General features: G+C 45.4%; 1 protein-coding gene across 4 annotated transcripts in view; it reads right to left on the minus strand.

Annotated features, from left to right (window-relative positions):
- The window catches only part of DCP2 (decapping mRNA 2), a 61,360-nt gene that overhangs the window by 8,378 nt on the left and 26,417 nt on the right, over positions 1-26,565 (minus strand). For 3 of the 4 annotated variants that reach the window (XM_038769411.1, XM_038769410.1, XM_038769409.1), the window contains exons 5-9: positions 14,571-14,723; positions 12,134-12,246; positions 11,900-12,007; positions 9,675-9,810; positions 5,597-5,707 (exon numbers count right to left, since the gene is read on the minus strand). In XM_038769411.1, the coding sequence (XP_038625339.1) occupies positions 5,597-5,707; positions 9,675-9,810; positions 11,900-12,007; positions 12,134-12,246; positions 14,571-14,723 (621 nt within the window). Of the gene's footprint in view, positions 1-4,429; positions 4,469-5,596; positions 5,708-9,674; positions 9,811-11,899; positions 12,008-12,133; positions 12,247-14,570; positions 14,724-26,565 lie in introns of those variants that run through there. The other variant, XM_038769412.1, reaches the window with a different exon arrangement.

The raw sequence follows: 26,565 nt of genomic DNA on the forward strand, positions 1-26,565 counted from the left end.
GAACCACATACGTTATAAATAACAAGGGGACCTCATTTGGGTAAAGAATGAGATGGGGGGGTCGGTTTTTTATACACATCTACGCCAGGTCGCTATTCCGGGTCACTATGACAGTTGTTTCACAGCAGGCTGGCTGAACGCTCTCATCAGACCAGTACAGATTTAAATACCAACTGAAAAAGTACTGTGAGCTGAATGCAAGGACTGCACACAACGCAATCCTTCAACAAAAACAGCTGCCAGGAAAAGAGAAGGGACCATTTTTGTGTGCAAATGTCAGGGTTTACATTTTAACTCTCTAGCTTATCCAAGTGTAAGCTAAAAGAATGGCAATATGTTGATTGCAAAAGACAAATGAACAAAAAAAACCCAACAACAACAAAAAAAAAAACAAAAAAAAAAGGTTACTTACCTGTAACCTTTGTTCTCTGAAGGTGTGTGGCCTAGTCAGCTCATCAATTAGGTGGCCTTCCAGGGTGCCCGAAGGATTGGTGCTGCTGTAAAATGCCTCAGGGCTGGCATGCCAGGAGCCCTGGGATCCACCCAGGTGGATCCGGAACCCAGGTGCCCCTTCCTCCCTCCTTCCCCTCCTTCCCTCGGGAGGGCAAGCCCCTCTTTCTCCAGATTTCCAAGAAGTGGAAGGTAGTGGAGTGCATTAAAGAATTCAGTTGAGAAGCTAAATACACACACATGCACCCCATACATCACGCCCTCCCCTTGAGGGAAAGGCGAGCTGACAAGACCACAAGTTACCTCCGGAGAACAAAGGTTACAGCTAAGTAACCTTTATTTCTCTCAAATGTGGGTCTAGGTCTCGACGAAGCTGTTACTGGAACAGGTTCTGGACAACCAAGCGACTGAAGCAAGCTGCTTGCTTGAGCTCTGGGTCCAGGCATTAGTGGGAAGCAGTTTGGTGACATGGACCAGGTTGCTGCCTGGCATGTGGTGTTTATGGGTACATTACGAAAACTGGCAGCTGTGGCTTTACCGTCGGTTGAAGAATTCATACAATCTGTGAGTCACCTAGATAGGATATTAGTTGGCCTATGGAACGAGAGCCTAGCAATATAAGAAGTTGCTTCTGCTGATGAATGTGCTTCTTTTCTCTCCATTAGGGTTGTGCCCTTCAGACAGAGGTGTGCGATACTGCCTCCATCATCACCACGTTAGTCGGGGAATAAGACCGGGAGGGCATCGTGTTCATTTATCTGGAATTCACTTGTCATCTTAAAAGAGAAAACCAGGATGTGTGCAGAGGATTGCTGGCTTTTCAGTTCTGCGTGTAAGAAGCATCTGAAGCCAAGGCCCGTAGTTTGTTGGTCCATCTAGCTGAATTTGCTGCCATAAGGAACCACATCTTCAAGGAGAGGAATTTTAGGGAGCAAGATTGCAGGGCTTCAGAAGACTCTTCTCTCAGTTGTGAAAGGATGGGTCTCAGTGAACAGACACCCTGATTGGAGTGTAGATGTTGTCTAGGTCCCTTGTGAACCTGGTAACAAGGGGATTGGAGCACACTGAGGTGCCACACCCCTCTTTGTGAAAGCCAGAGACCGCTAGTGGGGGTTTTGTTTTGTTTTTTTTTTTTGGTAGATGGGATTTGTTAAGCATTTACTATGTGCTAGGCACCATACTAAGTGCTGGGGTAGTTAAAGCTAAACAGGCTGGACTCAGTCCATGGCCCACATGGGGCTCATAATCTTAATCCCCATTTTACAGATGAGGTAGGCACAGAGAAGTGAAGCAATTTGCCCAAGGTCACACAGCAGATTGAATGAAGTGGTGGAGTCGGTATTGGAACCCAGGCCCGTGCACTACCCACTAGACCACTCTGCTGGTGGATGCACTTCGTTTGTGGAATGGGATATGAGATGGGGTCAAGGTGGCAAGGCGTGCACCAACCTTGAATCAGTGCCCCTTGTCACTGTTCATCTTCTTTGCGGTTGGCTCTTTCGAATTAAGCATTATGGAAGCCACTGAGCCTCCAGAACTCCCCACTTGCCACACTCTATCCTTTCAGGAAACAGGCTGAAAGGATTGGTACATTGAGATTGGGGTGCCTTATCTGGCCCCTCTAGTGAGTGAGGGCACCTGGTCCCAAATTACTAGTTCCAAGATAGAAGGGAGCCAAAGCCAAAGTGGGGGCAACCAGGATAAGGATGGGTCAGTTTGGTAGGTGGGTCAGTTTGGGGAGTTGTGGGGTGGGGATGGGGAAATCAAGAGAAACAAGGAGAGGCAGCCCTTGTTCCCAGGGGTAAAGAAGGCATGGATGGTCCTTGCGTCTGGACTTGACAGCCACAGTCAGAAAGAAATGGCTTTCGATTAGCTTCCGTGGCAAACGGGTCTATTTCCAAACAGATTATGTGTGTGAGTTCCCTGCTTGCCTTCTTAGGGTCTCTCCAATAAAGTTTGGTGCTCTTGCTAGATAGGAGGTTAAGGGCAAACTGCCAGACTTTCAAGAGTCCCCTCCCCTACTTGCACAATGTATTGAATCATGACTTGCACATCCATCTGGATCACGAGGTGTTAGCCAAAGAGAAAGACACCTAGGATGAGCCGGTGGATGGTCGGTAGCGAGCTCACCTCACTCAAAGATGTTGATATTTTTCTTCTGGGATCTCTTTCTTGTTGGTGAGGTATCTAAGATCAGCCCCACTTGGGACCGTGGTCCTGGGGTTCTTCTCAGACACAAAGTTCTGTGGGGATGCCCACTGCTGAGAGGAGTTGACAACTGTGCCACTGATTTTGATGGTTTTCGACAAAGACTGAGACACCCAAGAACAAGGGTTTCCGAGGCTAACTGAGGCCTCTCTATCTGGAGTTTTGCAAGAGGATGATGTCCAGAGTAGCTGCTGCTAAGCCCGGCAACTATAGAAAACAAAATATTTTTTGGATCTTCCAAGGGGACAGGACGGAGAGCATTGTGTCTCAGGTGTTCTCAGTTGTTCACCGAGTGGAAGACCTTTAGATACTGTGTGTCAAGCTGGATGTCATTTTTAAGTCCCTGCACACAGACTGTTCTGAATAGCTCAATCAACCAGTCATCCAGGTGTGTGAATATATGGAATCTCTTCTTCCTAGGCCAAGTTACTGAGACAATCAAACATTTGCTAAGTACCTAAGGTTGGCCCAAATGGTAGAGCCCAAAATTGGAAATGGCAGCAGTATTCCACTTTGAAACTGAGGTATTTGTGATGGTTTGGGAACATCGGAATGTGGGACTAGGCATCCTCGAGGTCCTGGGTGCAGACCCAGTCCCCTGATTACACAAGGGAGTAGATCCTCCACAAGGATATTATCTTGAATCTTTCTTCACCAGAGATTGATCTTCCTGAAGTCCAGTTTGGGCCTTAAGCCTCCTGACTTTGGCAAGGGGGGTAGGGGGTGGGGGGGTGGGGGTGAGGGAATGGGGGAGGAGAGGAGATGAGGGGGAAAATGCAATAAAAGCTCTGGCCCCTTTCTTTTCTGGTAATGGTTCTATGATTCTTTAGCAGGGCTTTTGCTTCCCTTTAAGTCACCCTGATGTCTTTCTTGAGGTAAGCACACTTTGGTGATCTGCCATTGGCCTCAGTGTGAATATTATGCAATATGCACTCACATGGATATTTGTGATCCAGCAGTTGGGTCTAAGTAAAGCCATAGTAATAATAATGATGGTATTAGTGGGGAAGGAAGGGAACTCCCCAGAAGGGAGAGTCTGAGGGCCTTCCCACACCCCAAAAGAGGCAAGGAGGAACAGGGCCAAAGGGAAAGAGAAGGGACTAGGCTCAACCCTATCCCAGGTTGGAATAGAACACACCAGCAGGCAGCCTGCATTTCCCATAGAGGGAGGAGCGACCTGGTCCCATGATAGGGGTCCTCTTCTCTCCCCTGTTGCCAGTTTTTCTGCCTTATGAGGCATCCAGGTTAGGCCAAGGTCCCAGCAGAGAGGGTCTGCCTGGAGGACAAAGTCATCACTGGGTGAAGAGAGTGAGTGAGTGAGTGAGTGTGTGTGTGTTTGTTTGTTCTGGTGGGGGGGGGGGGGGGGGGGGTGGCGCTAACCCTAGAAGACCAAAGAGGATCAGAGACAGGGGGAAGGGAGGGGCAGCTCTCCCAGGGACTGTCTGGGAGGACAATAGAATCCCAGGCTGAAACCCCCCCTTCCCCAACTTCCCTGCCTGAGCAGGAACAGAAGGGGGACAGGGAAAGATGAACGGGGTGCAGCTACCCTGTCTGCTAGAGCGGAGAGGGGAGGAGACGATTACATATGGACTTACCTTCTGAAGACGTTTCTACAAGTTCACTGGAGGAGCTTCAGATCACAGCTGCTTCCTCTCGCGGAGAAAGGAAATCTGAAGAGGGAAGGCTGTCCTGCTCATATACCTCGAGGGTAGAAGAGGGGGAGCCTGGACCCACCTGGGCGGGTCCCAGGTCGCCTTCCTGGCAGGCCAACCCTGAAGCTCTTTACAGCAGCTCCGATTCCTCAGGCATTCTGGAAGGGATACCTAATTGATAAGCTGACAAAACCTATACCCACCTTTGAGAGACGTGAACATTAATTCATTCTAACAAATAGATTACTGGGGTCCCACTCGAGACAAGGCAAGGAATTAGCCATTCTCCTACCAGAGGTATTTAAAACCTTTGCCTGGGCAGGCAGATGTAATGGTGGGTGTGGATGTGTTCACTGGCAGTGCCAGTGTGGGGGTTTTTTCCAACAGGGTGACTAGGGTGACCAGTCTTGACTCCACCAATGAAGTCCATGGCCATTGGGTACTGGCCCAGAAGCCGAGAAGCTAGCACATCCCCCAGTTCTGGGACCACAGTAAGCCACCTTGGACAGTCTCCAAAGGGTAATCATTGGTCACCCTAGTTAAACAGGAACCTCCCTTCGGAGATAATCTTCCACCTTGCGGGGCTAACTAACCCCACCTTGAATGGAGGAGAGAGGAGAAGTGGTGAAGGATAGGGCCAGGCTAGACAACCGAAGGAAGACTGGAGGGTCAGGTGAATGTGCCCACTAATTCTTTTCCAACTTTGCTCGAAGGTATTCTCTTTCTTTCAAAAGCACCTAGTAGCTTAAATGGTTATAATAATAATAATAATAATAATAATAATGGTATTTGCTAAGCGCTTACTATGTGCTAAGCACTGTTCGAAGCGCTGGAGTAGATACCAGTTAATCAGGTTAGACACAGTTCCTGTCCCACATGAGGCTCACAGTCTAAGTAGGAATGAGTAGGAATGAATCCCCATTTTCCAGATGAGGTAACTGAGGCCTAGAGAAGTGAAGTGACTTGCCCAAGGTCCCGTAGCAGACAAGTGGCAGGGCTGGGATTAGAACCCAGGTCCTCTGACTCCCAGACTCATGTTCTTTCCACTAGGCCATGCTGCACCTTACTCCACATAGTAATTTCTCTGTAAACTGCTCAACAACTAGGGATTTATGGGGTGGGGAAACGTACTGGGCACAAATGGAAACATAACACTGCTTAGAAGACTGACTCAAGCAATAGGATCATGATTAAATTATCCATCATGAAAACCTCACTCAGTCAATAGCCTCCTCCACAATGCAGTCACAAGCTTGTACACCGGACATTAATGCTGTGTCTCTTACCAATGTCTGGTGCTGTTGCTTGGGCAGCTGACTCTGGATCCCATTTGTTCTCCTTTTCTGGTTACTACAGTCTTGATATTGCTTTCTGCCATTCCCCTTCAAGTTTTGATTCTGCAGACCGGAGAAAGGATGAGATTTAAAACAAGCAGAGGATAACCCAAATCTCATTAACACCCCCAAGAAAGTCTCCATTAGTTCACCAGGTTTAGCATCTCAACTGAAAAAGCAATCGATGCCAACTTCCATTGTGCTGAACACCACCTTAGGTGCTTTATTTCCAAACTACCTCTTCTAGTATACAAAGTGTGACCCCTACAGCTCCAGTAGGTCCTGCATGGCAAATGCTCAGGGACCCGAGAATCCTTTCTGATCTCTGAGATGACCCCAGCATCCCAACTCTGGCTAGGGAAATGGTCCAAAGGAAAACTTACATCAATAAACGAAAGTGGCCTAACACATAATCAGATGCCTCTGGGAGGACAAAACCAAAGGAATTAGGACAGAGAATCCTTGTTATGTGTTTGATGGCTTTCTTCCTCCAACTCTCACATTCAATTAACTGTTAAATCCTGCCCAGTTCCTTCTCCACAGTATTTCCAAGATCCAACCCTTCCTCTCAAAAAATACAGCTATTTCCCTATTTCAAGCTCATCCTTTCATGATGAAAATACTTCATGCAGTCTCCTCACTGGTCTCCCAGCCTCCAACTTCGCCTCCCCACCCACCCTCAATCTCTGCTATACACTGCGGCCCAGATCATCATCCTAAAATACTACTTAGCACAAGCATCTGTCAGTCAGTCAACTGTATTTGAGCGTTTATTGCGTGCACAGCACTGTACTAAGCGCTTGAGAGAGCACAATATAACAGACATTCCCTACACACAATGGGCTTAAAGTCTAGAGGGAGAGACAGACAACAATATACATAAATAACGGATATGTACATAAGTGCTTTGGGGGTGGGAGGGGAGAAACATAAAGGGAGTAAGTCAAGACAATGCAGAAGGGAGTGGGAGAAGAGGAAAGGAGGGCTTAGTCAGGGAAGGCCTCTTGGCAGTGATGTGCCTTCAATAAGCTTTGAAGGTGAGGAGAGTAATTGTCTGACGATATGGGAGAACATTCCAGGCCAGAGGCATGACGTGGGCAAGTTGTCGGCGGCGAGAAATAGACAAGACCGAAGCATAGAGAAGGATAGCACCAGAAAAGTGAAGTGCCAAGTGTGAGGGGCTGGGTTGTAGCAGAGCAACAAGGAGAAAGATAGGAGGGAGCAAGGTGATAGAGTGTCCTAAAACCGACAGCAAGGAGTCTTTGCTTGATGTGGAGGTGGATGGGCTCCACTCCAACGCAATCCATTTCCCTCCAAACCAAGCAGAAATGCCATACCGCTGGCTTCAAGGCCGCCTACCGGTATTCTCCATCTTACAGATCAACTCCCTTCACCTATTACCAGCTCTACCCAAGATGACCTTGTAATTGTTTGTGGCTTTTGACTTTCCCCCTCTGAAGCCTTGATCATGACATTTCCCCCTGCCTGGAACTCCCGCCCCTTCCAAATCTGCCAGAACAGCTCTCTCGCCATCTTCAAAGCCCTCCTAAAACCCCATTTTCTCCAAGAAGCCTTCTCCAATTAATTCCCAAGACTGTAAGTCATGTCAACCCAACAGTAACCTTCAGCACTCCTGCATGTATAGCCATCTTCAGCACTTGCATTTATACTACTGATTGTCGGGATGCTCAAAGGCAGCCTCACCACCACCAATATAAAATGACCATAGGCTCTCAAAGGCTCTCTACCAACTGGCCCCACCTTACCTATCTGCTCTCTTCACCCACTATTCCCTCTCTTTACCCTCTCTGCTCCTCTCAAGCCACTTTCCAGCTGCACTCATGCTCTACTCCCCCACCTCCGTTCCCTTGCTCACACTGCTGCCCCTTCTTTCTGAAATCAGACCCCAGTTCTCCCCAGATTCAAATCTCTCCTAAAAATCCCCTCCTCCAAAAAGGTTTCCCCCATGAATTTCCCATCACCGAGTCATACTGTCCCTTCAGCCAACTCTACCACTTATGAACTTATTTAGACCCTCCTTAGCACTCATGTCTGCTCACTCTCCCAATCGCTTAATACAGTGCTCTGAACACAGTAAGCGCTCAATAAATACCTTGACTCAGACCCTTTTCGTTGTGATATGTGCATGGTTTGTTTCTCCCATTACAGTGTAAGTTTCCTGTGGGCAGGAAATGTGTCACATCCTTATTCTTTGTTCACCAGGTGCCTAAAATACTACACACTGCACCAAATGGATACTCAATAAATGCCACTACTACTATTACTCCTAAAAGACAGCCAATTCCATCTGCCTGGAGCAAGAGCTGACAAACCATTAGGTGCTTCATGAGATCACTCACTCTACGGGAGGAATCTTCCACTGCTTCAACATCAAAGTATCATTCACACTAGGTAATCCCCAAGTGTCTTTTTCCCTCGCCCTCAAATTTAAGTCAATAGGTATTTAAATATATCTCAAAACCATGGGATGTAAGATTCAGATTTAAATACAAGCGGTAAAAGTAATAATTGTTTATGGCCAAAGGAAGATGAGCTGAAATCAAACAATAGTATTATTGCGTGCCTGTTGTGGACACTGTAGCAAAAGCTTGGCAGAGAAGCAGCGTGGCCTAGTGGATAGAACATGGGCCTGGGAGTCAGAAGGACCTGGGTTCTGATCCCTGCTCCACCGCCTGTCTGCTGTGTGACCTTGGGCAAGTCACTTAACTTCTCTGGGCCTCCGTTACCTCATCTCCCTCCCACATAGACTGTGAGCCCCATGTGGGACATGTACTGTGTCCAATCTGATTAGCTTGTATCTATGTGCTTAAAGAATACTATAAAAAAAATACAAAAACTTGGGAATGTACAAAAGGGGTAGAAGATACCACCTCTACTCTCAAAGATTTTATAATCTAATAGGGAACACAGACAAAATAACTTACAGATAGGAGGAAGAAGCACTTAAAGTATATAAATCAATATGTACAAAGTGCATAAGGTTGAGAAATGCATAAATTCTGAAGTAGTGAAAAAGTGCTGAGATGGTAATTGAGGGGGTGAGACCTGGGAAGAAGAAAAATTCATCCGGGAAAGTCTCCTAAAGAAGGTGTGATTTCAAAAGGGCTTCGAAGATGAGGAATTGCTGAGGTTTGGCAGATGCGAATGGGGAAGGGGTGGGGGGTGGGGGGAGGGGGACATTCCACGCAGGAGGAAAAGCATGACCTAGGAGCAGGAGGTGGGGAGAGTTCAGTGAGAATGTGAGCTTGGGAGGAGTAGAGTGTATGAGCTAGAGTGTAGAGGAGAGTGCGATAAGCAAGGATAGGGAAGAGTGACAGAGAATTGATGAAGTGAGAAATAGTGTGGCCTAGTAGAAAGAGCAGGGGCCTGGGAGGCAGAGGACCTGCGTTCTAATCCCAGCTCTGCCACTTGTCTGAGGTGTGACCTTGGGCAAGTCACTTCACTTCTCTGGGCCTCAGGTCCTTCATCTGTAAAGTGGGGATCAAATCCTCCTCCCTCCGACTTAGTCCCTGTCTCACATAAGGCTCACAGTCTGAGCCCAACCGCATTATCTTATACCCACTGCAGTGCTTAGAACAGTGCTTAACATAGGAAAGTGCTTAACAAATACCATTTTTTTAAAATGCGTAAAAGCCAGAGTTTCTAGGTGATGCAGAGAGGAATATGTAACAAATGAGAGTTTTAGTAAAGTGAAAAGTGAGAGCTGCTTGCAAGGAAATGGCAGCAAATTCTTCACTTTACAGAGTTCCAATTTCTGCCTTAACTGGAAATTAAAATTCAGTTCCAACTTAGTGCCAATCAACACTTACATCTTACGTGGTACTAAACTCACCAAAAGCCATTCAGCACCCTTTGATATATGTCTCTACAAATAATTCACAGCTACAGAAATCTATTTTTCCCTTCTGCCTGAATCCACATAATTATGGTATGTGTTAAGCACTTACCATATGGTATTAGAAGCCAAAGAGTTCCAACCCCTAATGATTTTGGAATGTTCCCCACTCACCTTTATTTTAAAAAGTTCAGCCAACTCACAATGACTGTAATATGGCTTCTGTTGCTGGAGTTGCCTGTGCTTTACCCAATGATCTGCAGGAGGCCTCTCTAGAAAAATCTGCTGGTTATAGCGAAGTTTAGACCTACTACACCAAAAAAAACAAAAACACATGGTCAAGAAGATAAACAATTATAAAAGTTTACTATACTCCCGATCCAAAATTATTTAAAAAGTGCCTTAACAGTCAACGTTCATCTTAATAAATACCACAACAACAAATTTTTCATTTTGAAAAAAAATAGTTTCAAGGTGTGTCTATATGTATTCTAGATGAAGTGGAACCAATTTCAGTAAAATAACTTTTAGATTGGTAAATTCCCATGTCAAAACCCCTTGGATTCATTAAAATGGCAGTTCCCTGATTTGGGGAGGAAATGAATAGAATTATACAGATTACACCTTAAAACTGCTAATGTGAAAGGGTACATACATTGGAAAATAATCAGTTCTAATAAGAAGAGACCAACTGCATCCTAGTGATTTTCCCTCTTGTTCTTAACATTAAGAACTTCCATTTATATGCTGTCTACAACCCCTACCTAGCCTTCTTTTGTGGTTCAACAGCAAATCTGCCAACTATTTTAATCAATACCCCCCTGTTATGTAGGGTATTTACTTGTCAAACCTATATTAGAACTACAAGTCTAACCATTCTATCTAATGATGAGTGTTGAGAGGGTAGGGGAGATGGATAATGTTGGCAAAGGTGACATGAGCCACCCAATGCACAGGCAGAAACTGAAGAGAAAAAGTTCAGGAAAGCTTGAGGCGGCAAAGGGCCAAATACTCTGACCCCACCTCTGCTGGCTTCCCTCTGGCCGTTGCTCCTCTTCCAGAGAAGCAGCACGGCCTATCGGATAGAGCACAGGCCTGGGATCTAATCTCAGCTCCACCACTTGTCTGTTGTGTTGACTTCACTTCTCAGGGCCACAGTTACCTCATCTGTAAAATGGGGCTTAAGACTGTGAGCCCCATGTGGGACAGGGACTGTGCCCAATCTGATTAACTTGTATATACCCCAGCGCTTCGAACAGTGCCGGGCACATAGTAAGTGCTTAACGACTACCATAAAAAAAAAAAAGTTTCTACATGCTAGCTCTCTCCCTGACCCTTGCCAGGGTAGATACTGATTGGTTAAAAACATCTGAGGCACACGCATAAGTATCTGACAGCCAGCAAGGATTGTAAATCACCTGCTGTTCTTTCGACACAAGTTCCTGACTCTTGTCTACATTGTACTTAGTAATACTATTTATTGAGCGCCCGGTTATCGCAATGCCCTGTAGTATGGTGCTTGGGAAGACACAACAGAAGGAAGAGAGACATTCCCTACCCACAAGGAGCCTACAATCTAATGGGTTTCATCGGTAGTAGCTAATATACAGAGTAAGTTCAGGATAAGCGCTTAGTACAGTGCTCTGCACACAGTAAGCACTCAATAAATACCAATGAATGCATAACAAAAACAGAAACCATTTCTGGATCTGCTTCAGACAGTAATCATAAAATCTGGGAGGTGAAAAGGACCTTCACAAGCTCAGCTCATCTTACCCCAGCCCCGGGCCACCTAGCAGATCTACACATAAGCTACCTATTCAAAATTCTACCTCATATTGGAAAACCAACTTGGATTAGCCTGAAAATAGAAAGAGCTTATCTTTAAAAGGCAGTGTGACAGTGGGTTGGTTCTAGGTGGGTGCCCTTACTAAAGTTAAAAGAGAAAGAAGGAAAAAAAAATCTCGATGCTTTGGAATGCATTGATCAATCATACTTATTGAGACTTTAACGTGTGCAGAGCACTGTACTAAGCACATGGGAGAGTACAATACGCATGTTTTCATTCTACCTCTGCTAAAATTGATGTAACTTTGAAATTGTTGCTTTTGAAGAGAACAGAGTGAATGCTATTAAAAGCAGAAAATATACCTCTCCTCCCAATCTCTGCATCTAAGGGGTCAGGACCCTCTTTCAGGTCTACCATATTTAAAAAGTGCCTGTTTGGAACGACAGGATTCCAATTAACCTTTTCATCTCATTAAAGTCCTTCAGAATCTTTCCATACTCTGTTATGGCAGTTTAAAAGGAACGGTTTTCAAGAAGAAAAATGATCCCAACCATTAACTATACCTCCTGTTACAAAATTAAGAGCATCTCCCTTGGGCAAGCTTACTTACCTCATCGTCTCCACGCTGGGTCTCACTGGCGTGCTACCAGCTGAAGAAAACCCATTGTCACTATCCGAGGAGTCGCCAAACCGTCGAGAAAGCCAGTCCCTTAATGGCCTGTGAAAACATTAAGACTTACTAGAAGAAAAAAAATAGCTGGCTATAAATTGAATAAAAATCAATGACTAGTGCTGTGGAGGTGTAATTTGGATTCCCCATTTCACAAAAGTAGCATGAACCTACCTGATAAATGGAATGGTCATGAAAAATTTGTTAGGGGCCAAACCAAGTTTGGATTTGGGGGTCATGTCATTTCTGTGGCAAGGCAATTTCTTGATTGAGAACCATTCAATGTTCTGAAATATAATAAAATATACCTTTAGTAAATTAATCTCAAAGAGCTGGGAGAGCACAGAACAACAATTAAAATTCTCAATCATGACAGTGTTTGCTTAAACACTGTGTTTATTTGTTTACTATTTCTCCTCCCTTATTGACACCCATGCCCATCATCCCCGTCAGCTCTTCCGTACATTCAACTCCCTTCTCAGGCCCCCGGTTCCTCCCCCTCCACCTTCCCTCACCCTCAACGATCTGGCCTCCTACTTCATTAATAAAATTAAATCCATCAGGTTTGACCTCCCCGAAGTCACTCCTCTCCCTTCTCCAACCCCTCAGCTCTCAACACTCTCTGCTACTCTCCCATCCTTCCCAGCAGTATCCTCAAAGGAGCTCTCCTCCCTCCTCTCAAGTGCCACTCTGGCTACCTGTGCTTCTGACCCCATTCCCTCTCATCTCATGAAATCTCTCGCTCCATCCTTTCTGCTCTCCTTAACTTCCATCTTCAACCACTCACTCTCCACTGGTTCCTTCCCCTCTGCCTTCAAACATGCTCATGTCTCTCCCATCCTAAAAAAAAACCCTCTCTTGACCCCACCTCACCTTCTAGTTATGGCCCCATCTCCCTCTTACCATTCCTTTCCAAACTCCTTGAATGAGTCGTCTACACGCGCTGCCTCGAATTCCTCAACACCAACTCTCTCCTCTACCCCCTCCAGTCTGGCTTCCGTCCCCTACATTCCACGGAAACCGCCCTCTCATAGGTCACCAATGACCTCCTGCTTGCCAAATCCAACGGCTATCCTAATCCTCCTCGACCTCTCAGCTTCCTTCGACACTGTGGACCACCCCCTTCTCCTCAACACGCTATCTAACCTTAGCTTCACTGACTCCGTCCTCTCCTGGTTCTCCTCTTATCTCTCCGGTCGTTCATTCTCAGTCTCCTTTGCAGGCTCCTCCTCCCCCTCCAATTCCCTTACTGTAGGGGTTCCTCAAGGTTCAGTTCTCGGTCCCCTTTTGTTCTCGATCTACACTCACTCCCTTAGTGACCTCATTCACTCCCACAGCTTCAATTATCATCTCTACGCTGATGACACCCAAATCTACATCTCTGCCCCTGCTCTCTCCCCCTCCCTCCAGGCTCACATCTCCTCCTGCCTTCAGGACATCTCCATCTGGATGTCTGCCTGCCACCTAAAACTCAACACGTCCAAGACTGAACTCCTTGTCTTCCCTCCCAAACCCTGCCCTCTCCCTGACTTTCCCATCACTGTTGATGGCACTACCATCCTTCCCGTCTCACAAGCCCGCAACCTTGGTGTCATCCTCGACCCTGCTCTCTCATTCACCCCTCACATCCAAGCCGTCACCAAAACCTGCCGGTCTCAGCTCCACAACATTGCCAAGATCCGCCCTTTCGTCTCCATCCAAACCGCTACCCTGCTCGTTCAAGCTCTCATCCTATCCCGTCTGGACTACTGTATCAGCCTCCTCTCCGATCTCCCATCCTCTTGTCTCTCCCCACTTCAATCCATACTTCATGCCGCTGCCCGGACTGTCTTTGTCCAGAAACGCTCTGGGCATATCACTCCCCTCCTCAAAAATATCCAGTGGCTACCATTCAACCTACGCATCAGGCAGAAACTCCTTACCCTCGGCTTCAAGGCTCTCCATCACCTCACCCCCTCCTACCTCACCTCCCTTCTCTCCTTCTACAGCCCAACCCGCACCCTCCGCTCCTCTGCCGCTAATCTCCTCACCGTGCTTCATTCTCGCCTGTCCCGCCGTCGACCCCCGGCCCACGTCGTCCCCCTGGCCTGGAATGCCCTCCTTCCCCACATCCGCCAAGCTAGCTCTCTTCCTCCCTTCAAGGCCCTACTGAGAGCTCACCTCCTCCAGGAGGCCTTCCCAGACTGAGCCCCCTCCTTCCTCTCCCCCCCTGCATCCCCCCAGCTTTACCTCCTTCCCTTCCCCACAGCACCTGTATATATGTATATATGTTTGTACGTATTTATTACTCTATTTATTTTACTTGTACATATCTATTCATTTTATTTTGTTAATATGTTTTGTTTTGTTCTCTGTCTCCCCCTTCTAGACTGTGAGCCCAGTGTTGGGTAGGGACCATCTCTATATGTTGCCAACTTGCACTTCCCAAGCGCTTAGTACAGTGCTCTGCACACAGTAAGTGCTCAATAAATACGATTGATTGATTTTAAAAAGTTGTTTGTAAATGACTCTTACACCTCTCACTCCCCTTCATTCACTTTGGACATTGTCTAGTAACATGCAAATGTTTTTGGTTTTTTGTTTGTTTTTTGTTTTTTTTCTTGATGCATACCCGAATTTCTCTTCTGGTTTTGGGGTTGAATTTTGTGTCCTTTGGAACTCCTGGAATGATATACAAACGGGCCAGCTGGTCGTTGATTCTTAGTTCAATGTAGTCATCCTTACAAATGTAGTCTTTAATATCAAAACCTGTTTCTTCAAAGACCTGAAGATGAAAATCAGACACGCAAAACTTTAAGCTTTGTTCTTTAAAAAAAAAAAAAAAGGGTAACCTCAGGATTCCTCACCGCCTACAATCCGCCGCTTATTTCCCCAGTACTCCATATATGAGCTTTAGGATTTTTTTTTTGGTGACCAAAAACTTGAAAAAAAATCAGATTGGTCCACTAAATGGAAGTATCTCTTACTAAACTAAAAGAATTGTTTTACTTCACTAGTGCTAGTTACTCACCAATAACCATGATTTTCCCCATTTCTCAGATTTGGAAGTTACAGGATAAGCAAATTAAATTACATGCCCTATATCAAACAGCAATTCACAATAAGATAAGAACAATGAGATCAGAATTCAAATCCTAATTACCAGTCCTGGGATCAATCAAGGGCTGTTAAACAAGATTGTATTTTTTTTTGGTACTATATATTTCAAGCTTAAAGTCCTTGCACATTTTAAACACCTAACAAGAGAACTACAGAATCCTTTACAATACCCCCCCACATGCCAGCTTTTGCACTAAAACAGGATGCCAAATCATTTTGGAAATTTCTCCACCAAGGCTTGACCATGTGCTTGACCAGCACTTATTACCCTATCTCTGTAGATGGCCGTTATATCTTTACTATAAACACATAGTAATTTACTCTGTATTCAATGGAGAATAAATCTTCAGAGAAAAAAACGTACTTAAGAATTTGGGGGGTGGGGGGGAGAAACTCATATGTCCAGTGCAATCTCTGTCCTAAAATGACATGATGGCTATTTTCAAACAATTACCTAGACATATTGCATTTATATAAACATGCATCTTGGTTAGCTTTGTTACTTTGAAATACTGCAACATTCTCCCTGAAATCACTACTTTGTCAAATGGGGAGGTATCGGTAGCACCAAGAGTCATTTTCACATTAGTGCTGTAGGCCCATCAGAAATTTTACTGGATTTCTTAGCAAAAGGCTCTCCCACATCATTTGCTAAAAGCTCAGAGAACAAGAACAAATACACACTACTCTTCAAAACCACATTAACAACCTATTCCTTTAACACTTAAAATTATCCTTGAAATTTGCCCCTTCCATAAAACACATTAGGAGTAATACACCAGTGAAGGACTTCCTCAAAGAGAACAGAGCTACCATTCTTCTGATACCAAACAGCCCTTCAACTTTGCATTAAAATGATTATTTTTATTATTGATAATATTTGTTATGCCCTTACTGTGTGCCAAGCACTTATGCATCGCAGTAGATACAAGATAATTAGGTCGGAAACAGGCCCTGTCCCACATGGGGCTCACAGTCTAACATGGAAGGGGAACGGGTATTTAATCCCCATTTCAGAGCTGAAAGAACCGAGGCCCAGAGAAGCTAAGTGACTTGCCCATGGTCACACAGCAGACAAGTGGCAGAGCCAGAATTACAACCCAGGTCGCCTGACTCCCAGGCTCATGCTCTATCCACTAAGCCACGCTGCTTATCAATTTTTATAAGATGTCGAAGAAGCAGGGTGGCTCAGAGGAAAGAGCACGGGCTTGGGTTCTAATCCAGGCTCTGCCACTTGTCAACTTTGTGACTTTGTAACTTCTCTGTGCCTCAGTTCCCTCATCTGGAAAATGGGGATTTTTCCAAATGAGGGACTGAGTGCCCCATGTGAGACAATCTGATTACTTTGTATCCCCCTAGTGCTTAGAACAGTGCTTGGCTTATAGTAAGCGCTTAACAAATGCCATCATCATTACTATTATAATAAATTTTTAGTATCATATTCAATATTATTGAATTATGTGGCAATATTGATTGAGCACCCATTGTAAGCGCTTAGTACAGTGCTCTGCACACAGTAAGCGCTCAATAAATACGACTGAATGAATGCACTGTACTAACATGGGACAATCTGATCATCTTGTATCTACCTGTGCTTAGAACGGTGCTTGGCACATAGTAAGCACTTAGCTAATACCATTATTATTATTGTATAAAAAAAAGTACAACTAATGAAAAGAAATCACTGAATTTGCAATTAAATATACATATAGGCAAGTGCTAATGCTGCGAGTAAATAAATGCAAAGGTGCTAGAAGTAGCTGATGGGTTAATACACCTTGAGGCATTGGAGGTTAACCAGGAAGGCTTCTTGGAGGGCTATGAATTTGGGGAAAGCTGTGTTGTTACTGACTTGGGGAGGGAGTTCCAGGCTGAGGGAACAATATGAGGAAGAGGTGGAGGCAGGAAAAGCAGAGGCAGGAGAGAGAATGAAAGGACAAGAAGGGACAAAGTAGTTCAGTAACTTAATAATAATAATGATGATGGTATGTGCCAAGCACTGTTCTAAATTCTGGAGTAGATACAAGGTAAACAGGTTGTCCCACGTGGGGCTCACAGTCTTCATCCTCATTTTCCAGATGATGTAACTGAGGCACAGAGAAGTAAAGTGACTGGCCCAAGGTCACACAGCTAAGTGGCAGAGCCGGGATTAGAACCCACGACCTCCGACTCCCAAGCCTACGCTCTTTCCACTAAGCCAAGCTACTCTGCAATAATAAAGCTGGTAATCAATCACACATAGGTGGAAAAAAATATTTGTCAATTCACCAAGCCGCCACTATAAATATTGCATAATTTGAAATGCCCAGGTGCCAGAATCAAAGCTGCTCATAGAGCTGTTCAATGGGGGAAGAGTAAAATGCTCATTATTTAGAATTAGTTAAGTCTTTGGTTCACTTTGCATTATTCCACTAAACTAAATTTTCCTGGGCTGGCAATCAGTCAGTCGTAATTATTTAGTGCTTACTGTGTGCAGAGCACTGCACTAAACACTTGGGAGAGTACGATATAACAATATGACACATTCCCTGCCCACAATAAATCTAGAGTCTAGAATTATCGTTGAGGACCCATTTACAGCTATGCCATCAATGAGGGAGGATTGTGTAGGTGATTTATTAGCAATGACTATTCCATGGTAAAGCAAAGAACAACAGAACAAAGGGCATTGGCTTAATCTTGAAAAAAGAGGTGGTGCTGTGATATTCCTTTTAGAAAAGCAACTCTCTGTCCGGCACATTATACATGATAGCCTGTTGACACTAGTATAAGTGTTTAACCCGATGCTACAGGTGAAGAAACGGAAGGACTCTTAAAGGAAGATGTAGTTCGAAAGAGGTCAATCACCTCAGTCAAAAAGACTTTGATTGCTGTAAGAGTTGAAAGAGAGTAAGCTAGAATGCTTCATATTATTACTGACAAGTTTGTAAAAGGACAACAAAGAGCAACAACAATGGAGAGGGGAAAAAAAAAATCTACAATGGCCTCTTCTCATCTAAAATCAGAGTAAGTCACATTCAGCCAAGAAGAAACCCAGAACTCGTCCTAGGAGTAATTTAGGAAGAACGTGAATGTGTCATTTATAATGGGAAATGTGGAAAATGCCCAGCAGAATAACACTTGATGAGAAAATCTCAAAACAAGGGGTATCTCGATTCAAGGCACTAACACAACAGTTCAATTTACACAAGAAAGGACACTCCACACTCCACTGCATGCAAAAGAAAAGGAAATACTTTTGAAAAAACAACAGCTCAACCTGGTGGAAACAACAGAGACCTAGGAATTCTAATCCCAGCTCTGCCCCTGATCTGCTGTGTGACCTTGGACAAGTCACTTATGCTCTCTCTCTGTTTCCTTATCTGTGAAATGAAGAGACTATACCTGCTCTCTCTACTTATTAGATTGCAAACCCCATCTGGGGCAGCTTCTGAGTCTGATTGGATCAATAGTATTTCTTGAGCACTTAGTGTGTGCAGAGCACTGTACTAAGGGCTTGGGAGAGTACAATATAACAGAGTTCGTAGACATGTTCCCTGCCCACAATGAGCTAGAGAGGGAGAAAGTCATTAATATGAGTATCTGCTCTGGGGCTGAGGAAGGGGGGAATATAAGGTGTAAATCCAAGAGCAAGGGGGACACAGAAGGGAATGGGAGAAGATGAAATGAGGGCTAAGTCAGTGAAGCCTTCTTGGAGATATGCTTTTAATAAGGGTTTGAAGGTGGGGAGAGTGATCGTCTGTGGGATATGAAGAGGGAAAGTGTTCCAGGACAGAAGTAGAACATGGGCGAGGGGTCAGTGGTGCGATAGATGAGATCCAGATACAGCGAATAGGTTGACAAAGAAGCAAAGTGTGCTGGGTTGTATTAGGAAAGAAGCTAGATATGGTAAGAGGGAGCAAGGTGATTGAATACCCCAGCACTAGTATAGTGCTTGACCTCTAGTAAGCACTGAATACTTTAACTACTATATGTTCTTTGGAATACCATCCCCAAATTCTCCTCTCACAAATATAAAAAGTTTCCACTAGAGCTATATTATAATAATTAATAATAATTATGGCATTTGTAAGCACTTTATGCCAAATCCTGTTCTAAGCACTGGGGTAGATACAAGTTAATCAGGTTGGACACATCCCTGTCCCACATCAATCAATCATATTTATTGAGCACTTACTGTGTGCAGAGCACTGTACTAAGTGCTTGGGAAGTACAAGTTGGCAACACATAGAGACGGTCCCTACCCAACAGTGGGCTCACAGTCTAGAAGGGGGAGACAGAGAACAAAACAAAACATATTAACAAAATAAATAGAATAGATATGTACAAGTAAAATAAATAAATAAGAGTAATAAATACATACAAACATATATACATATATACAGGTGCTGTGGGGAAGGGAAGGAGGTAAGATGGGGGGATGGAGAGGGGGAGGAGGGGGAGAGGAAGGAGGGTGCTCAGTCTGGGAAGGCCTCCTGGAGGAGGTGAGCTCTCAGTAGGGCCTTGAAGGGAGGAAGAGAGCTGGCTTGGCAGATGTGGGAGGGAGGGCATTCCAGGCCAGGAGGATGACGTGGGCCGGGGGTCGACGGCGGGACAGGCGACAACGAGGCACAGTGGGGAGATCAGCGGCAGAGGAGCTGAGGGTGCGGGCTGGGCTGTAGGAGAGAAGGGAGGTGAGGTAGGAGGGAGCGAGGTGATGGAGAGCCTTGAAGTCGAGGGTGAGGAGTTTCTGGCTGATGTGTAGGTTGATTGGTAGCCACTGGAGATTTTTGAGGAGGGGCGTAACATGCCCAGAGTGTTTCTGGACAAAGAGAATCCGGGCAGCAGTGTGAAGTATGGATTGAAGTGGGGAGAGACAAGAGGATGGGAGATCGGAGAGGAGGCTGATACAGTAGTCCAGACGGGATAGGATGAGAGCTTGAACGAGCAGGGTAGTGGTTTGGATGGAGAGGAAGGGGCAGATCTTGGCAATGTTGCCGAGCTGAGACCGGAAGGTTTTGGTGACGGCTTGGATGTGAGGAGTGAATGAGAGAGCGGAGTCGAGGATGACACCAAGGTTGCGGGCTTGTGAGACGGGAAGGATGGTAGTGCCGTCAACAGTGATGGGAAAGTCAGGGAGAGGGCAGGGTTTGGGAGGGAAGACAAGGAGTTCAGACTTGGACATGTTGAGTTTTAGGTGGCGGGCAGACATCCAGATGGAGATGTTCTGAAGGCAGGAGGAGATGCGAGCCTGGAGGGAGGGGGAGAGAGCAGGGGCAGAGATGTAGATTTGGGTGTCATCAGCGTAGAGATGATAGTTGAAGCTGTGGGAGCGAATGAGGTCACCAAGGGAGTGAGTGTAGATCGAAAACAGAAGGGGACCAAGAACTGAACCTTGAGGAACCCCTACAGTAAGGGGATTGGAGGGGGAGGAGGAGCCTGCAAAAGAGACTGAGAATGAACGACCGGAGAGATAAGAGGAGAACCAGGAGAGGACAGAGTCAGTGAAGCCAAGGTTGGATAGTATGTTGAGGAGAAGGGGGTGGTCTTCAGTGTCGAAGGAAGCTGAGAGGTCAAGGAGGATTAGGATAGAGTATGAGCCGTTGGATTTGGCAAGCAGGAGGTCATTGGTGACCTTAGAGAGGGCAGTTTCCATGGAATGTAAGGGATGGAAGCCAGACTGGAGGGGGTCGAGGAGAGAGTTGGTGTTGAGGAATTCGAGGCAGCGTGTGTAGATAACTCGTTCAAGGAGTTTGGAAAGGAATGGTAGGAGGGAGATGAGGTGATAACTATAAGGTTAGGTGGGGTCAAGAGAGGGTTTTTTTAGGATGGGAGAGACATGGGCATGTTTGAAGGCAGAGGGGAAGGAACCAGTGGAGAGTGAGCGGTTGAAGATGGAAGCTAAGGAGGGGAGAAGGGACGGAGCGAGAGATTTCATGAGATGAGAGGGAATGGGGTCAGAAGCACAGGTGGCCGGAGTGGCACTTGAGAGGAGGGAGGAGAGCTCCTCTGAGGATACTGCTGGGAAGGATGGGAGAGTAGCGGAGAGTGTTGAGAGCCAGGGTGTTGGAGAAGGGGGGGGAGTGACTTTGGGGAGGTCAGACCTGATGGATTTAATTTTATTAATGAAGTAGGAGGCCAGATCATTGGGGGTGAGAGAAGGAGGAGGGGGAGGAACCGGGGGCATGAGAAGGGAGTTGAATGTACGGAAGAGCTGACGGGGATGATGGGCATGGGTGTCAATAAGGGAGGAGAAATAGTTTTGTCTGGCAGAGGAGAGGGCTGAGTTAAGGCAGGAAAGGATAAACTTGAAGCGAATGAGGTTGGCATGGTGTTTGGACTTTCGCCAGCAGCTTTCGGCAGCTCGAGCATAAGAGCGAAGGAGGCGGACAGTGGCAGTGATCCAGGGCTGTGGGTTAGTGGTACAAGAGCGGCGAAGGGAAAGGGGAGCAAGTGAGTCCAGCTGAGTAGAAAGGGTAGAGTTGAGAGCAGTAATCTGTCATCAAGATTGGGTAGAGAGGAGAGGGAGGTGGGGTGTGAAGTGCTCAGATAGATGGATGGGGTCAAGAGAGCGGAGATCTCTGTGAGGGAGTAATATGGATTTACAGGGGAAAGGAGTGTGAGTGAGGAGGCAGGTGAGAAGATTATGATCAGAGAGAGGGATTTCAGAGTTGGTGAGGGTGAACAGTGCAGCGGTAGGAGATGATGAGGTCGATGACATGGAGCTCATAGTCTAAGTAGAAGGGAGCAGAATTAAATCACCATTTTACAGATGAGGGAACTGAGGCACAGAATAATTGTAGTATTTGTTAAGTGCTTACTATGTGACAGGTACGGTTCTAAGTGCTGGGGTAGATACAAGATAATCAGGCTGGACATAGTCCTGCCCCACACAAGGTTCACAGTCTTAATCTGTATTTTACAGATGAGGGAACTGAGGCACAGAGAAGTTAGGTGACTTGCCCAAGGTCACATAGCAGACAAGTGACAGAGCTGGGATTGGAACCCAGATCCTTCTGACTCCCAGCCCTGTGCTCTATCCACTAGGCCACGCTGCTTCTCTGAATTAAGTAACTTGCCCAAAGTCACACAGCAAACATGTGGCAGAGCAGGATTAGAACCCGGGTCTTCCAACTCCCAGACCCATTCTCTTTCTACTATGCTACACCGCTGCTATTAAACCATTTTGAAAGTGACCTTAAACTGCACACCAGCGGTTCATTCAGGATACTCACCTATAATCTATGTCTACTTTCTTTCCTAGCTTACAGAAGCATACAGAAAATAGCAAAGCCCAGTTTGCTTTATATTCAGATACAAGAAAGTTGCCAACTCAACAGAATTTGACATTTTTCAATGCATTCAATTAAACTGGAATAAATGTGACGTGTGTGTGTGTGAGATAGAGAAGAGAGAGAGGGAGAGGGAGGGGGAGAGAGAGAGCACGAACACGACAGACGGGCATCAGCCCTGAAACTTCCAAGATGAGAGCCTGTACAAAGAATTCATTATAGCTCTAGTGGCTGGCACAGCCCCACCCACACTTTCAGTCTTCCCTGCCAGTAGGTAAGCAGGCAAGGGTGTGTATTCACGCCTCCTGAAAGACATTAATAACAACTGCCTATCAAATTACAGGGTTCAACAGCTAAAGCTAGATGAACCTCTGAAGTGATGGAAGAGGGGATAACCATTTGCTGGGAAGCAGAGAAACAGCATGGATAGAGTCTGGGAGACACAAGGACCTGGGTTCTAATCCCCATTCTGCCACCTGTCTGCTGTGTGGCCCTGGGCAAGTCGCTTCACTTCTCTGTGCCTCCGTTACCTCATCTGTAAAATGCGAGTTAAGACTTTGAGCCTCATGTGGGACATGGATTGGGTCCAACCTGATCAGCTTGCATTTACCCAGCGCTTAGTACAGGGCCTGGCATATAGTAAGCACTAAACAAATACCATTTAAAAAAAAAAAAACGGCCAAAGTTATTTACAGCCATTTCAAAGAACTTAACTGGGAAGAGGGAGTCAGTAGCCATTGGAGCAACTGCCACTTCCCCACTGCTGATGACTATTTTGAAATTGCAAAAGATGCATGAGGAATGAAATGTATATGCAGTAACTTCAGGGGCTTGGGCTGGGAATTAATTTCTGGAATTCAAATGGCTAGGCAACATATATTGTCTGGAAGGATCCATTCACATAAATGCATGGAGATATGACAGAAAAGTATGAAACTCAAGCATTTACTATCTATGTTGGCAGGGAAATTAACAAGACCAACAGAGTTGACAGTGCAGGAGTAGGCAAGTTGCATGGATCAGTTTTAATAAAGTCAGAATGCGGCACATGAAAAAAGACATACACAGATCAGAATATTGGTGCAAAATATTTCCCCAAAAAACCAAGAGGGCAGTAACCCAAAGAACAATGTAACCCCCTCTAGACTGTTGTCTAAGCTATCTCTAGACTGTAAGCTTGTTGTGGGCAGGGAATGTGTCTGGTTATTGTTGCATTGTACTCTCCCAAGTGCTTAGTACAGTGCACCTCACACAGTAAGCACTCAAATTAAACTGAATGAATGGATTGTAAGCTTGTTGTGGGCAGGGAACATGTCTACCAACTCTGATATACTGTACTCTCCCAAGTGTTTAGTACAGGGCTCTGCACACACTAAGTGCTTAATAAATGCCATTGATTAATTGAACAATAGGGTGACACATGAGCAAAGTCTGTAAGTATACAATCCAAGCATAAAAATGAAGAAAAGGAAGAGGTGTCAAAGACATCATGACGTAAGCTTTATACAAAGCAAAGAGGAGCAGGCCATGGAGTTAGAGTAGGTGAAAACAACTAGCAAACAGATTGGATCCTAGGAAGCTCAAAACATCTGGGCAGATTCAGGCTTCTTTGGCCAGTTGATGATGATGATGATATTTGTTAAGCGCTTACTGTGTGCCAAGCACTGTTCTAAGCACTGGGGTAAATACAGGATTATCAGTTATCCCACACAGGGCTCACAGTCTTCAACCCCATTTTACAGATGAGGCAACTGAAGCACAGAGAATTGAAGTGACTTGCCCAAAGTGGCAGAGCTAGGATTAGAACCCACGACCTCTGGCTCCCAAGCCCGCGCTCTTGCCACTAAGCCACAAGGTATGCGAAATCCCGGTTCTCCTGTAACGCAAGGGGTTGCATTCTTGTACAGCCTTCTGTTCCGAAAAGCTCAGAGCGTTGTACTCGCCCTTTCCGACACTGCACGCATGCACACAAGCAGTTTCTTCAAAGACTTGGCAGACCGAGCCCAAAAAAGCTCACTCTGTCGGGAGAACTTTCCTAATTGCACTGCAGCCAAAATGCATATTCAAAATACACATGGCAGAATTAAATATAGAATACTGGGCTGCGTGGTCTAACACATGGGACTGGAAGTCAAGAGCCCCAGGTTCTCAGCTCGCTTCTGCCACTGGTCTGCTGGGTGACCATGGGCAAGTAGCTTATGCTCTCTGTGCTTGTTTTCTCATCTGTCATATGGGAAAAGATTCCTGGTCTCCCTCCCTAGGGCTTAGAACAGTGCTGGACACATAGTAAGCGCTGAAACAAATACCCTGATACCTCAGACTGCAAGCTAAGGAGAGAGGCCATCTATTCTATCCTATTTGTCCCAACATTTAACAAAGTGCTTCAGATTTAGTAAATTTTTAAGTATCATCATTAGGAAAGGAACAAAGGAGTGGTTGGAAAAGAGGAATAAATTTAAACTAGCGGGGGGGAATCACTAAGATTTCACTAAAGGTTTCATCAGCAACAGTAGTTGTACAATAGATTCACATCAGATATAGAACTAAATGCCTAAACCCTAATCTGGCCCTTGTTCTTAACCTAAACCCAGGGATTACCACCATTCCGCGACCCTCCAGTCAGGAAATACTACTCTACTTCCTCTAGCAATTCTTCTGGTAGCCTGCCATACAGGTCTTGTCTTTTATAGTTCACGCTGCTAAAAATACGGCTTTTGACCAACAACCACAATAACCCCCTGGAAAGTGTACGGCAAAAAGACGTGGAGGGAGGGTGTAAGAGAAGCAGCGTGGCTCATTGGAAAGAGCCCGGGCTGGGGAGCCAGAGGTCATGGGTTCTAATGTCGGCTCTGCCACTTGTCAGCTGTGTGACCTTGGGCAAGTCACTTAACTTCTCTGGGCCTCAGTTCCCTCATCTGAAAAATGGGGATAAAGACTGTGAGCCCCACATGGGATAATCTGATTACCTTATATCTACCCCACTGCTTAGAACAGTGCTTGGCACATAGTAAGTGCTTAACAAATACCAACATTATTATTATTAGGAGAGGACAGTGCTCTGCACACAATAAGCGCTCAATAAATGCAACTGAATAAAAATGGCTGAGATGGGACATTTGAGGGTGAGGGCCAATCATGTGGATTGCTTAGGAAGAGTGAAAACCTTGACCTGCAGATCAGTGGCAGAAGAGGGTAGGTGGGTAGCAAGAAGCTGGCTTTTGGAGAGCCTTGATGTGTCCTACAGCCTCACCAAAACCAACCAAAAAACCACTGCTACCAAGCAGCTTCAAGGCTCTCCAAAAGGGAAAGGAGGAGGAAGAAAGGTCCACGAACTACAGTTCTGAATTGTAACCAGAGCACAATTATTGTTTGTAGATCAGAGGTTGGTAAACACTAGAGGGATATCTTCTGAAAGTCAAGAAGAGAAGAACTGCAATAAAGGTGCCATGGAAAATGGCCAATTCTTCCAATGGAATGGTCAAGGATATTTTTATTTGGGTGGTGATAGTTTTTTGTTTTTTTTTTTCCTGGCAGACCGCTGGGCCTTCTACTTAGCTTTTAAAAGTAACACGATAGCACCACCACGTGGCTACTGAGCGCACTCCTTTTCTAGCATAACCATACCACTACTTTTCCCTGTATCATTAAGAAGGGACAATATTTAGTCCTTAGTTCCTAATCTTTTCAGATAATGATATGACACTTAAGTACAGGAAAGGGAGTCAGAAGGATTGGTTTTTGAAAGGGCAGCTTTGAGGAGACTTCTTCATATGCTCAGGACAAATCTCACTTTTCGGGCAGTTTCCCTCACCTGCAAAATGAGGATCAGATGTAGACTAAATGAAGGCTTGGAAGAAAGCCATTCTATTAGAACAGGAAGCTCTTTTTAAATTGAAGCCACTTGTCTGTTGTGTGACCTTGGGCATGTCACTTCACTTCTCTGTGCCTCAGTTCCCTCAACTGTAAAATGGGGATCAAGACTGTGAGCCCTATGTGAGACAGAGACCTTATCCAACTCTACCCCAGCACTTAGGACAGTGCCTGACACACAGTAAACACTTAACAAATACCACAATTATTATTAGTTTTTTTCTTTTTTCTCCTGAGGTAGAATTCCTTCCCAGCTTCCTCATCCTTCTCCCAAATGCAATAATCCTTCTTTTTTTTTTTTTTTTTTTTTACACTAAAGGCCAGGGAAACTGCCCAAACAGATTGTTTCACCACGTAAGCATGGAC

This window comes from Tachyglossus aculeatus, chromosome X4, assembly GCF_015852505.1.
Source record: "Tachyglossus aculeatus isolate mTacAcu1 chromosome X4, mTacAcu1.pri, whole genome shotgun sequence".
NCBI classification, from domain to species: domain Eukaryota; kingdom Metazoa; phylum Chordata; class Mammalia; order Monotremata; family Tachyglossidae; genus Tachyglossus; species Tachyglossus aculeatus.